Raw genomic sequence first — 14,298 nt, 5'->3', positions numbered from 1 at the left:
AGATAACAGAATAAATCCCTTCATTAAAACCCTGCTGTCACCGTCAGCGGTGGAAGAAATATTCAGATCTTTGACTGCAGTAAAAGTATCAATACGGCAACATCAAAATAAAAGTCCTGCATGAAACATCCTGAAAGTCCATAAACAGCTAAATGTAGTTAAAGAAGAAATTATTAGAGATGATGATGATGATGATGATGATGATGATGATGATGTGATGCATGAAGTGAAGGCAGAGAGCGCCGCCTGCTGGTGACTCAGACTCACTGCAGCTTCATGTCTGAACACTGAAGCACCTTCATACTGGACATTAATCACAGGCAAAAACTGGTTTATTTGCACATACAAGGGATTTATCTTGATGTTACGATGATCATAAATAATATAAAACAGAGTAGAAATTTACAGCGAAAAACATGCAAAATATATTTGAAGTGAAAAGAGTTGTTACAAGTTTAAATTGAGGAGAATGTAAAGTATAAAAATATCAACCAGGAATGTGTAAGAGATGGAGGAGATGTATCAAATATAAACATATGTATTCAGTGGTTTATCTGAAGTTAATATGAGTTTTCTGCAGTAAAACAGATTCCTTCCAAAGTTGCAGTTTATTGTTGTTTCCCTGTTACGCTGCAGTGGAAGAATATCAACAAAAACAAAAACAAAAAGTGTTTAAAATGGAAAATATGAACACTGAAAAAGGTTTTTTATTGAATCAGTCCTGCTGTTTATACTGGACACACCTTCATCACAATCTGTCTTGTCTTCAGTCTGATCGATTTTAACAAACACATGAATCTCAGATTTCAGCAGCTTATTGTGTGACGGTGACAAAATAACCTCAGCAGACACCAGCCAGTTCCTGTCACTCACGATGAACACCATGAAATGCAGCCGAAAGCTCAAAAAAGCTAGAAAGTAGACCTTGAGTTGAGACCTTTCAATCATTTTTATCCACCGTGTGTGAAGCAGCAGAGGACGAGAACCTCAGACAGCGACGTGATCTGAATATAAAAAGTTGATATTTTGTAAAATATAATCAGTAACTGATGATTAATTAATAACACAGTAGTGGAAGAAATATTCAGATACCTTACTGCAGTAAGTACAGCAAAAAATACTCCATTACAAGTAAAAGTCCTGCATGAAAAATCCTTCTACAGTAAAAGTACATAGTATTATGAGCTTGATGTAGTTAAAGTATTGCAGTAAAAGTACATAAGTATTATGAGCTTGATGTAGTTAAAGTATTGCAGTAAAAGTACATAAGTATTATGAGCTTGATGTAGTTAAAGTATTGCAGTAAAAGTAGTGGTTTGGTCCCTCTGACTGATATATTATTATATATGACATCATTAGATTATTAATAGTGAAGCATCAGTGTTAGAGCAGCATGTTACTGTTGTAGCTGCTGGAGGTGGAGCTAGTTTACACTACTTTATATACAGTTAGCTAGTTTAGTCCAGTGGTTCCCAACCTAGGGGTCGGGCCCCTCCAAAGGGTCAGCAGATAAATCTGAGGGGTGGTGAGATGATTAATGGGAGAGGAAAGAAGAAAAAACAAAGTTCTGATACACAAATCTGTTTTCAGTTTTTGGACTTTTTCTCTAATCTTTGATTTTTGCTGAAATATTGGATCATTTGAACATTTATTGAAATGAAAGCATGTGAGAAGTTTAGAGGGAAAAATCACTATTTGGTGGAGCTGTTAACAACTCATAGACATGTGAAATGTGACCCCGACTACACACTGCTTTTTGTAAGACGTCAAAAGCCAAAAAGGTTGGAAACCACTGGTTTCATCTTTAACAATGTGTTGTATTTTAAAAGCTTGTTATATTATCCATTGTGTCAAATCTTCATCTGAAAAGTAACTAAAGCTGTCAAATAAATGTAGTGGAGTAGAAAGTACAATATTTCCCTCTGAAATGTAGAAAGTAGCATCACATGGAAATACTCAAGTAAAGTACAAGTACCTCTAAACTGTAGTTAAATTCAGTACTTGAGTAAATGTACTTGTATCTGCTCATCTTTCGGTCAGATCATGGATATATTATAAGATAATATTCTTATTATACATCTATGGGTCAGATTCGGGATGTTCCGATGCTTCACGACACCTCGCGACATTTAAAGGCAGAGTTTGCGGGTTTTCAGTCCAACAGCCAATCAGATTGGAGGCACCGAGCAGGCTGCGCAGGAGCTGCACCAATCACAGACCGGAGAGGAATCTGGACGATCCTCCGTTTGCCGCTTCCGCGCCGCAGTGTCTCATCCACTTTGCCCACCGACCTGACGCTCTGCGCCGCGCCGCGCCTCTCCGCCTCCGCGGCGTCGCAGCAGCGGTTGCTAGCCGACAGGCAGCTCCTGCTCTCCGGCTGGGATGTGACAGAGGTGCGGCACCGAGATCTGACTCAAATCCTCGTCCACGGCCGAACCGGGAGAAGCGGGACCGTTCCGGGTTGACTCGTAAGTGTTTGCGTTGACAGTTATCTTCGTGATTTGACGGTAAAAAACCGAAATGGCAGCGGGGTTAGAGGCGGAGCGGCGGCGGTGCGGATGTGAGCTGATGTCCGGATGGAAATCTGCTGAGACTCGACATCCAGCTGGAGGCAGACAGCAGATGTTCCCGCTGAGGCTGAGCATGTGGAAGAAATACCGGAACAATGCCGGTTCATGCTGGATTCAGAAAACGTCTTTTCTAAAAAGAGAGAACCGGTGACGCTGCTGCGGTGACAGAAAACAAACCGCAGGCCTGAATATTTACTGCTCTCCTTCTTTTCCTTCAAATCATCCTCTTCATCCTCTCCTCCTCCTCCTCCTCCTCCTCCTCCTCCGTGGAAACACACCTCCACCAGGAGACAAGAAACATGTCAGAAATGACAGAAATACGCTGATGTTCAGGATCAGGATCTCATGTCAGGATGTTGACGTAGAAAACCTCAATTATTATAATTAATCACATGATTGGCATTATGATCAATAATAATGTCAAACATAATGTTTTATGCCTCCTGCTGTGTCTGTAATATCTTCTGTTGTTAATATCAGTATTTTATTACAGAGGAAATTATATCTGTGGCAAAGAAAAGCAGCAAATCTTCACATTTGTGCTTGAAAAATGACTCAAACCGTTAATTTGTTCTCATATCGATCGACTAATCCATTAATCAGCTTATCGTCACGCTGGAACATATCATGTTTTATATATTATGTTATTACATAATGTATAATAATACAGATTATCTTTTGGAATAGTACAGTAGAGGAGAATTTATAATATTTTAATATATGAAAGGAACTTTATTTATAACACATAGAACATGGAAGCTAAACTTATCTTTCCAAAACAGAATCACGTCTCTGAAACATCATTTAATCATCAGTTGTTTACAGGAAAGAACAACAAAATAGTTATTGTTGAAAACAAACAGGATATAAATGTTGAAATAACTCAATATATTTAAATAACATGATGGGAACATAATATATATATATATATATATATATATATATATATATATATATATATATATATATATATATATATATATATATATATATATAAGATGTATATAGCAATATACAAGTATGGAAAGTTTATCCATAAAATAATATTAAATAAAAATAAGGAACTGAGTCAGAGCTAGAATAAACTATATTCTGACTTTTTAATATATTTGTTTAACAGAGTAAATTCATTTTTAGTGCAATCCACAATGGGGGGATTAGCAAAGCAACATTTATGTATATATAGTATTTGGTTATGATGATGATATTATTATTAACTATAAATCAAATACGCTTGTTCTCCAATATTCCTTCTACCTGGATGGTTTTGAAAGAGAAGAAATCGATATTTATGGATTTGGAGCTCAGCCAATCATGCAAGGATTTCCCATAAGTTTTGGATCATGTCACAAACGTAAAACTCTGTTATTTCTACATTTGTGTTGCTCAGCTGACAGTTTTCTGAATCCAGTTTAAATGTGAAGGATTCATTTGAAAGATACATTGACAGTTTTAAAATGTATTTCTTTGTGTTTATGATGAATTGGAAATCCAATATTTCATTTTTTCACAGTATTTGAGATTAAGTGTCCTCCTCGTTAATCTAGATTATTATTAATCAATTTATATATTTATTTTTTGCATCCTTTAGTTTATATTTTATTCATTTTATTTGACAGTGATTTTTATTTTGAAGGGCAATCTGCCGTACTTCCGGGTTTTTTTCCCCCATTTAATCCTTTCCCACAATGCTTTGTGTCCGCGTCCCTGCTTCCTGTTTATTGTGACCGTTTCACCGGTAAAAATCCAACGTTTACGCCGCTCTGCCGCCGCCGAAAGCTCGGTGAGTAACCGGATCCCGACACGTTTCACCGTTAAATCCGGTAATATTCCGGTTTATCCCGCGCTTTTCTCTTTCATTTTGACAGTTAACGTTCAGCTTCCTCATCACTGACGTCACTGAGACCGAGTGCGGCCAAGCCCCTGAACTCCGCTCAAAAAACCTGCTGTTTTAACCCGCAGCGCTTTACGACGAACATTAAACTACCTTTAACACGATTTAAGATATTTTACGAATGAAAGGGTTTTTTAGTAAGTTCGGCTTTCAGACGAGCCGCAAAAAAGCAGTAAATTTGAATGAAAAGTCATCTTTAATAATGGATGCCCTACTAGCAGCCGCCCTCCGCGCTGTGCTCAGTGTTTAACAAATAACCGCAGGAATAACGAGGAAATCTGGAATATATATGCTGATATTTCATGTAAATCTAATTCTGTTTGTTTCATTTGATGCATCCGAGCTTGATGAGTGAGATAATAATCCGTTAACGAGTTAAAGTCCGCCCGTCGCGTCGGTTGGGCTTCCGACAGGCTGAGTGACGTTAAAAATGGCAGATTTGTGAATGAAGTTCAGTTGATGACGGTCTGTGAGAGAATGAAATGAAGCTTATCGTCTATTAATTACTCTTTCTCTATATATATATTTATATATGTGTGTATAAACATCTGTGGTAGTTTCACACTGAGATGATGAAGCTTTAAATAAAATATTTGATGTAACTTTATTTGTACAGAACCTTTCATACAGGTGAGTGAAGTGTAGACAGTCATTCACACCATAAATAAAAACTATGAAAACGGATTTAAAAGTGTTTAATAATTCCTATCACATGACTGTGTTTAATCAATTGATATAAAACGATAAAACTTTAAAATAATGTCTCTTCTTCTTTTACTGCAGTAACGAGCATTGATTTATTTTCTATGAACCGACTGATTGATTAATGGGCTGACTGGTTTTAAGGAGTAAATATCAGAGAAGAAGAAGGTGGACAGACTGGACACGATCAGCTGATCAACTCTCAAATAAATCGTCAATAGTTCTGTTTTCTATCATCATCCGCTGATGATGGAAGAGTCGTGAGACGTTTGAAGATTTGGACTCTTAGAAACTGTGACGATGTTTATTTTATTGATCCAACAATCAGTTGATTGAAGAATTAATTTCCATATTAATCAATAATCAAAATGTTAAAGTACAAAACAGTCGATAAAAATCTCTCATGTGTCATCATATCAGCTGATAATAATAATAAACTCTTCCTCGCTCTGCTCCTCCTCCCTGTTTGTCTCCTTCCTCCTCCTCTCTCTTCCTCTCCTTTCTTCTTCCTCTTCTTCCCCTCCTCCTCCTCCTCCTCCACTTCCTCTCCTCCTCCTCTGTCTTCTTCCTTGTCCTCCCTGTTTCTGTCTCGTTCCTCCTCCTCTGTCTTCCTTTCTCTTTCTCTCCTCCCCTCTCTTCCTCCTCCTCCTCTCTCTTTCTCTTCCTCCTCCTCTCTCCTCTTCCTCTTTCTCTCCTCCTCTCTCCTCCTCCTCCTCTCTCTTTCTCTTCCTCCTCCTCCTCTCTCTTCTCTTCCTCTTTCTCCCCTCCTTTCTCTTCCTCCTCTCTCCTCCTCCTCCTCCACTTTCTCTCCTCCTCCCTCCTCCTCCTCCTCCTCCTCCAGCTGCTCCCCTGAAGCGACTCTTCTTCAGGACCTTGCTCTCCTCTCTGGTTCAGGATGGAGGACTCGGAGGCGGAGCTGGCGGTGTCGGAGTCGGACGCTCTGGGCGCTGACTTCATCACGGTGGAGTTGGACACGCAGCCCATCGAGTATGTGGTGAAGTGGGCGGAGGTCGGCTCCAAGTTCACCATCTCCTGCGTGAAGAAGGACTCGGACGACCCGTCGGACCTGAGCGCCGACCAGCTGAAGATCGAGACGGACGAGGCGTTCTTCGCCCCGTACGAGGAGGTGTACCCCTGCGAGGTGACGGAGCAGAGCGTGGAGATAAAGACGGACTCTGACGAGGAGGAGGAGGACGAGGACGAGGAGGAGGAGCAGCACGAGGTGCTGGTGGAGGCGGGGAGCAGCCAGCTGGACGGCGAGGCCGACTCGGACCAGGCCGACTTCGAGCCGGACGAGCGGCAGTACCGCTGCAGCTACTGCGGGAAGTGCTACAGCCACGCCTCCAGCCTGTACCGCCACCAGCAGACGCACACCGGGAAGAGCGCCGGAGCGCCGCCGCCCGCCAAACGGGCGCTGGAGCCGACGCACCAGGAGGCCCGGTACACCTGCCCACACTGCGGGATGAGCTTCAAAGGCAGCAGGTCTGTACGCACATGATCTCACAAATCAACCCCAAAATATTCTTATTGATCAGACGAGTCGATCAGTTTTCATCAGAGACTATTTTGATCATCAATAAATTGTTTGGAGTCATTTTTTTAAGATTCTGACAGATTTTCTGACAAACTGAAGATCAAAACAAGACGTTTGATGATGTCATCTTTAGGAGACACTGATCGATATTTTCTAATGGATCAATACTGATTATTTGCAGCTGTACTTCCTGGTTCAGGAGCCTCGTTTCCTCTTTAATGTCCAATAAAGACAAAAAAACGCCAAAACAATTATCTTAAAAAATGCAACTAATAATTATTTTATTATTTTCTCAATAAATTGATCAGTTGTTTAGTGAAACGTGGATCAATGTTTCCTAAAGACGACGTCATCAGATGTAAAAAAAAGTAGAAAATATTCAGGTTGAACAAACCAGGAATCTGAATCACTTCCTTCCTGTCTGCGGCGGGAGACTCCTGAGCTTTAAAGACAGATGTTGTAAAAGTTAATGATTTCTGATAATTGATCCGTAAAAATAAAAATGTTCTCGACTTCAGTTCAGTTTTACTGTCGTCAAAGAAAAACAATCGTTTTAGATTCATTGAATTAATATTAACATAAAAACAACAATAAATAAATCCACATATAGAAGATTCATTATTTCGATCAAGTCATTGATCAGTTGATGTGACCTCTGTGACCTCTGTGGCTGAGAGTCGACTCACTGGTTTATTATCTGTCACGAGTTAATATTCACACTGATTCACTTCCTGTTGAACTATTAGAAAGTGAAACAAGATGTTTATCAGTAAGAATAAAACTCGAGACGAAAGGAAACGACAGATTTCATCATTTTGAGTCGTTTTCATTCTGAAATGTGAATATTTTCTGACAGTAAACTGAAGATCTTTGATTTGTGGACAAAACAAAACATCTGATGACGTTATTGATCCATATTTTCACCATTTTCTAACATTTTATGGATCAAACAACTAATCAATTAATTTAGAAAATAATCGATAATGAAAATAAACTGTTAGTTGTCCGTTTGTGACCAAAGATCGTCTGTGAGGGAAGATGCTCCACTCTGTAACCAGTTTGTGTCTGATCCTCTTCTCTCTCTAGAGGATCACACACTGATCGATCAATAGTTTCCCAGCAGGATGAGGAGCGATGAGTTTCCTGGTTTCAGTGATAAATATTATTACATCTTTGTTGTTGGATCATATCAGACTCAGTATTATTGGTAAATAATCAATAACCTGTCAGCAGTGTGTGACCGACGGTTGAAATCAGTTTATTATCACACAAAGAAAAACATCAAATTCTCACATCTGAGAAACTGAAACCTGAAAAAAAAAAGACTGAAACGATTATTCGATTATCAAAACATTCGCTGATTAATCAACCGATCGATGATTCAGCGAATCGTCGCAGCTGCAAACAACACAACAGAAACATAATAAAACATATAAACATGAATCAACCTGCAAGTTATTGACAAACCATCAAGAATCAATATTTAATATCTTTTGAATAAAGTCGATCAGACTCTACTGAGACGTGTAGATCATCCGTCTGACCAGCAGGTGGCAGCAGCTCACTGAGCGTCTTCATTCAGCCGGTTGTCATGTGACTCAACCTGAACTTTAGCTTGTAAATATGTTTTATCACAGACCCGACTGTCTGGAGTTTATTATTATTATTGTTGTTGTTGTTGTTGTTCTCTGAGCTGCAGAGAAACAGTCTGAACTTCCTGTTTGATTCTCGGTTTAATCAACCAATAAACACAAGATTAATCAATAATGAAAGTTGTTATTGAACTTTAATGTGAAAGTTGACATCAGACGTCTGCTCAGATGAATCATCTTCATCGGTTTCTTCATCGATAAGATGATTATTATTATTATTATTATTGATAACGTTGCTCAGCTGAACTTCATATTTAGTGTTTGATAAGAATCCTGACACTAAACTATAATCATAGTAATTAAAGTGATTCTTCTGATCTATAAACATAGATATTGATCTTTATTAGAAATCACTTTATTATTATTATTATTATTATTATTATTATTATTATTATTGTTGTTGTGTTTCCAGCGATCTGATTGGTTCAGCAGTCGCACTGTTGCCGCTCTGGATCAGGTTTCGCTGTGCAGCAAAAGGGTTACCATGGTGATCCACGCTGGTTACCATGGTGATCCAGCTTTGTGATAATGGAGGAAATCACAGATACATTAAATCTGACTCTATAAGTGTTTTTTCTCTCTCGATCAAGTAGTTTGATCTGATGTCTTGTTTTTTGTCGACCCGTCAGGATGCTGGGGAGTCACCTGCGGCTGCACGGGAAGAGGCGGATCCACCCCTGCAACATCTGCGGGAAGGAGTTCAACCACAGCTCTAGCCTGTCGCGCCACCGCCTCATCCACAAGAAAGGAAAGGGCATCCCCAAGGACATCGCCCTCGGCCCCAACATGGCCGCCCTGCGCCACTCGCTGAAGGCCAGCGGCAAGAACAAGAAGACCAAGAGGCAGCAGCAGCGGCAGCAGCAGCAGCAGCAGCAGCAGCAGCAGCAGCAGCAGGCGGCGGTCGCCATCGTTCAGAGTCAGGGCGGCGATAAGTTCTACGCCTGCCCGCAGTGCGACATGAGCTTCAGGACGTCCACGCAGCTGTCCAAACACCAGGTGACCCACGTCAAGGAGCTGCTGCACAACTACACGCCTGGCAAGGAGAACCTGGGCGAGAGCTCGTCCGACCTCAAGATCCGCCTCAAGCTCTGCTCCCGCGACAAGCCCAACTTCTACACCCTCTGCAAGAAGAACCGCCGCCGCCGGGGAGGGCGGGGCGGCAGGCGAGGCCCCGCCCTCTCCGAGGAGGAGGAAGGGGGCGGCGGCGTCGGGGGAGGGGGAGGAGCCGGTCGCCACGGCTGCAGCCAATGTGGGAAGCGATTCAGCCACGCCTCAAGCCTGGCGCGGCACCAGCAGACCCACCGGGCGGCGGACGGCGTCGTGCGAGGGAAGTTGCAGCAGCACCAGAAGCAGCATCACATCAAGACCGGACTCCCCGCCGCCAAGACCAAGACCTACACCTGCGCGGCCTGCAACAAGACCTTCATGCACTCGTCCAGCTTCTCGCGCCACAAGAAGGCTCACATGGAGGAGGAGCAGCGGGCGCACGCCGCCGCCGCCAAGCGCCGGAAGAGAGTCGTGTTAGACGAGACCGCGCCGCTAGAGTCCGACTCTGAGTGACGTCACCCGGCGCTGAACTGGGTGTGGACTGGTTCTAGACCTGTTCTAGGTTGGTTCTGAATCAGCACTGACTGGTTCTGGACTGGTTTGGGACCAGTTCTGGAAAGGTTCTAATTTTGGAAGATTTCTGGACCAGTTCCCCACCAGTTCTGGACCAGTTGGGGACAGATTCTGGGTAAGTTTGGTTGTCCAGGTTTCGGGAACTGGAACTGGTTGATTCTTCTCTGGTGTAGATAGCAGCAGGACATCCATATATGGTCGTATGGCGGGGGGATCTCCACATATGGTCGTATCCATATATGATCAGAACTGACCGTTAGCGATTTGCTCTTAAGGATGGGATTAGATTTAAAGTGTTACCCTGATGCCCCGCCCCCCCCCCCCTCCCCCTCCACCTGTCTGTTAGGTTGCACCTGGACGCTGTTCGCCTCAGTCCCCGCCCCTCTCTCCGCACTCCATTTCCCATCAGCCACTTAGGGAGCGAGCTTGGAGCTACTGGGAACCAGAGTCAGCTTCTCGTCTGTCCGTCTCAGGCCGCCATATTTCCCATCAGCCCCCCCCACCCCCCCACCCCCGGGGGGGGGGCCTGTAGATCTGACCACTCACAGTCAGAACTCAGCATGCAGAGCATTATGGGAAACTGAGTCTCCACAGAAATGATTGAAACCAACAGTAATTGATTGAATTTCTTTATAAAGGTGCTGAGATCAGACTGCAGCAGGTCAGTTTGTTGTTTTGTTTTTTTTTACAGAAGTTTATTAACGACAAACAAAAACCACAAAAACATTTTCTGGTTCCAGTTTCTCACATGTGACGGCAGCAAGTTAATGAAAGGCATCACTCTTTTCCCATTATTATTATTTTTAACATTTCATATCTAAATGATTAATCTATAAAAAAAAATGATCAGCAGATTAATTGATAATGAAAATAACTGATAGTTGCAGCCCTGTTTATAGGTTCAGTCCTCTTTTGTACAATTTTAGGGGAAAAAAATTAGAAATCTGGTATAAAACTAAAAATTAATTGTCAGTTTTGACGTTAATAAACTTCCGTACAGGTCTGATCGGAGGCGGAGCAGCGACTCCTCCGCTCGTCTCCATCTTTGTTTTCTTTCTTACCTTTTTTTTTTTTTTTTTTTTTTCCTCTCAGACGTCACCGACCAGTTCCCTCCTGAGTGATTTTGATTGGCTGAAGTTCTTATTGGCACAATGTTCTGATTGGTTAACTGTGTTATAGCTTTGATATTTAACATTTTTAAAAAAAGGTTAAGATGTGAAATCCGAGCAGACGTGCTGATTGGTCGGAGCCGGCGTTCCTCCACGTTAACGTATGCATGAAGACTATAACCTGCAGCTAGTCGGCCATATTTGTAGTTTTTTCAGCAGGGTGTGTTTGATTTTTTTGCTGCTGCTGCTCTGACCGACCTGCTGCATCTGACGTTTGGATTTCTCGTTTTAGCAGCAGAGTCGTCGTGTTTGTGGAGATGGAAGAGGAAACTGCACTACTTATTTATGAATTTGGAATAATGTTGTAATATATAAATATAAATGGTATTTAAATGTGATTCACAAGTTTAAAAAAAAAAAAAGAAAAAAAAAAAAAAGGAGCATCTAGGCGGCCAAGCCTGACCTAGCTGTCCTCGTTACCGTAGCAACACCACCGCCACCCTCATCTTTAAGCATCATCACCATCATCATCATCACCATCATCATCATCATCAACAGCAGACAGGAAAAGACTCCGACGCGTCGTTCAGCAGACGTCCAGTAAATTAGAATGATGATGATTTTTTGTGACAGTTTCGGGCGATTTACTGCAACGATGAAAAAAAAAATTCAATAGGCGACAAATTAGGTAAAATTCTCTGATAAACGGGAGATTCTGGCGTCATTAATTAGATACAAACAGGAAGCAGCTGTTTCCACAAAATAAATGTGTGAATTTCAGCAAATTTGGACTTAAAATTGGACGTCTGTCTGAGGAAACATCTGGACTGAAACGGGTCAAAGAAAATCTAACGAGGACAAATTCTGTGAGCAGGTAGAAATAAATGTTAATAAATGTTGTGACACTTTTTTTGGAGGGGGGGGCGGGGGGGGGTTACAACGAATCTGGACTCAAACAGAAACATCTGGACCAAAATATACAAACATAAAGCAGCTGTTTCCACAAGTAGAACGATCTCGACTGATGTGTTTTCTATAAACGTGGTGATTTGTGCTCGTCGGCTTCGTTCGAGAGATTCAGGGGGAAGCAGACGGAGCCGCCGTCAGGATCCACATCTGTCTGTTACTGAGCAGACGACCCGGAGAGACACAACGGCCGCATTTATGGGAAATACATCAGGTGGAAATGAACCAGAATTTCCCCTTTTTTGATGGCAAATTGACTGAATTCTGTGAGCCGTAAAGTAAACGTTAAGATGCTTTTTGGGAAACGAGGCCTAAAAATAAAAGCACTGAGATTTATTTGACAGATTCTATTTCAGCACATTTTGACTAAAATGATCCAAAACGACAGTTAAAACAGGTAAATGTTCGATTTTGTGACAAATTTAATGTGGACATTAATCGGACGTCTGTCTGAGACGTTTAAATCTGCTGATTTGGGGAAAAAAAGAGGATTTCAGGAAGCCTTCGTTCGTCACGGCTTGTTAAATTGTTGGAGGTGATTTGAATTGTTGACGTCTTGGACCAAACATGGAGTCAGAGTTTTCTCTCTCTCTCTCTGACAGATGGACCAGCTTTAGCCAAAAAAAAAAAAAATCAAATAAATCAGCTGTGGACGCCGGCGGACCCTGAAGTCCACGCCCCCCCCCCCTCCTCCTCCTCCTCCTCCTCCTCCTCCTCCCCCCCTCCCCCCCTCCCCCTCCTTCACTTTTAGTTTCCTGCCCTCCGAGTCGTCTGACGGCGGCGGACGCTTTGTTTGTGAATAACATTTTAGTGTGTGAATTGGATTTGACTTCATTGAATGGTATTTATAAATGTGTTTAGGTGGCAAAAAGTCGGAGCCGCACTAGAAACATCCCATAGAAAATAAGATAAAGAAGCACCCGGTGCGTTCCTCCTCCTGCTCTTCATGTTCCTGGTTTTTTTTTGTTTTTTTTGTTTTTGTTTTGTTTGTTCAGTTTCAGGCCTTAAAAGCAGCCGTTCTCTCCTCCTTTTTTGTCCACAGCGGAGTTTTGCATTTAGATCCATGTTGTGTTTTGGGTTTGTTTTTTCTCTCTTTGGTTCGTGGTTTCAAGCGAAGCTTCACCCTGCAGATAGAAGGTTGTACGTCATTGTATCGTGTTTGCCAATAGAATAAAAAACCCAGTTGACATGTTTTGTCTTGCGTTTTGTAATAAACCTTTGAAAAAAAAAAAAAAAAAAAGTTTCCTCTGTTGTGTTTTTAATCAATAATCCTGCTTCAGCTTCAAAAACACATGAAGAACCCAGAACGTGTTGATGGAAGAGACATGAATGACCGTTAACCCTTTCATGCATACTGGTCACTACAGTGGACAGCTGTTCTAAAGCTGTTTTCTTATATATGCACGGGGTTATAATGGTGACTCTAGTGTGTCGTCCCGTACGCTGCCATCCACTGGTCAGACTTTGTAAGTGCAACACAAATTTCTCAAAACCAAGATGGCCGCCTGCCGGCCGGAAATGCTCCGCAGCTCAGGAACATCTCGCCGATCCTTCTATAGTAACAGATCCTTACAGGTACATAAAATGTTGTAACATCAAGTAACAACTAAGGAGTAATACAACTGTTAAAATTTCCAAGTATTGATTTTATGTTGGGAGAAAATGACGATTAATCATCTGTCTACTAAGTTGGACAAACTCCTTGAAAAATGCTCAAATATTTATTTTCATGCCTAAAGAGGAATAAAAACACTGAGTGAGCTTATTATAATTCATGCATGAAAGGGTTAAACAATAGAGAGCCGAAGTATCAACATTTAACAGAATGAATTTTCTTGTAGAAGAAGCAGCGTTTATAACAGCGTTTATTACACTTCTCCTCTTAATCTATCAAATACAGACTTATACATAACGTCATGTCCGTCTACGTCCCCCATATAATACTGACCTTTAACCTCAGCTGATGAGTCAGCTGATGATGCTCATCATCATCTATGTAAAATAGTAACGCTCACACACAGTGTACTCATCATTTTTATAACAATTTGAACAATAATTTGTCTTTTAATCTGTATCATAATAAGCCATTCTTTGCAAAAAAAAAAACCCTGCACAACTCTGCAGAGATAAACCTGCCGTCCATTCACACATCTTCACCTGCGGTCAGAGCAGCTCGTCATCTTTCAGCACACAAACATGGACGTTCAGTCACTCCTCTGAATACAACACTATAACTATACCTGAGGGTGCA

At 41.6% G+C, this 14,298-nt stretch overlaps 1 protein-coding gene across 2 annotated transcripts; it reads left to right on the top strand.

The window, feature by feature from the left end:
• The first annotated feature begins 2,281 nt into the window (after nucleotides 1-2,281).
• Nucleotides 2,282-12,037, top strand: LOC122996621 (zinc finger protein 135). 2 transcript variants are annotated; one of them, XM_044372199.1, is made up of 3 exons: nucleotides 2,282-2,468; nucleotides 6,008-6,648; nucleotides 8,982-12,037. In XM_044372199.1, the coding sequence occupies exons 2-3, from the start codon at nucleotides 6,062-6,064 to the stop codon at nucleotides 9,910-9,912; spliced, it is 1,518 nt and encodes a 505-aa protein (XP_044228134.1). In that variant the 5' UTR covers nucleotides 2,282-2,468; nucleotides 6,008-6,061; the 3' UTR covers nucleotides 9,913-12,037. The 2 variants fall into 2 exon arrangements, with proteins under 2 accessions (XP_044228134.1, XP_044228133.1); XM_044372198.1 differs by lacking the exon at nucleotides 2,282-2,468 and adding an exon at nucleotides 4,239-4,353.
• Nucleotides 12,038-14,298: the final 2,261 nt, after the last annotated feature.

The sequence above is a fragment of the Thunnus albacares genome, chromosome 14 (genome assembly GCF_914725855.1).
Source record: "Thunnus albacares chromosome 14, fThuAlb1.1, whole genome shotgun sequence".
NCBI classification, from domain to species: domain Eukaryota; kingdom Metazoa; phylum Chordata; class Actinopteri; order Scombriformes; family Scombridae; genus Thunnus; species Thunnus albacares.
This window is presented reverse-complemented; position numbering and strand designations above follow the sequence as displayed.

Excerpts from the sequence above, each read along its gene's own strand:
- LOC122996621 (XM_044372199.1), top strand. The coding sequence starts at position 6,062 with ATGGAGGACTCGGAGGCGGAGCTGGCGGTGTCGGAGTCGGACGCTCTG. Across the intron at positions 6,649-8,981 it reads ATGAGCTTCAAAGGCAGCAG|GATGCTGGGGAGTCACCTGC; the intron begins GTCTGTACGCAC and ends TCGACCCGTCAG.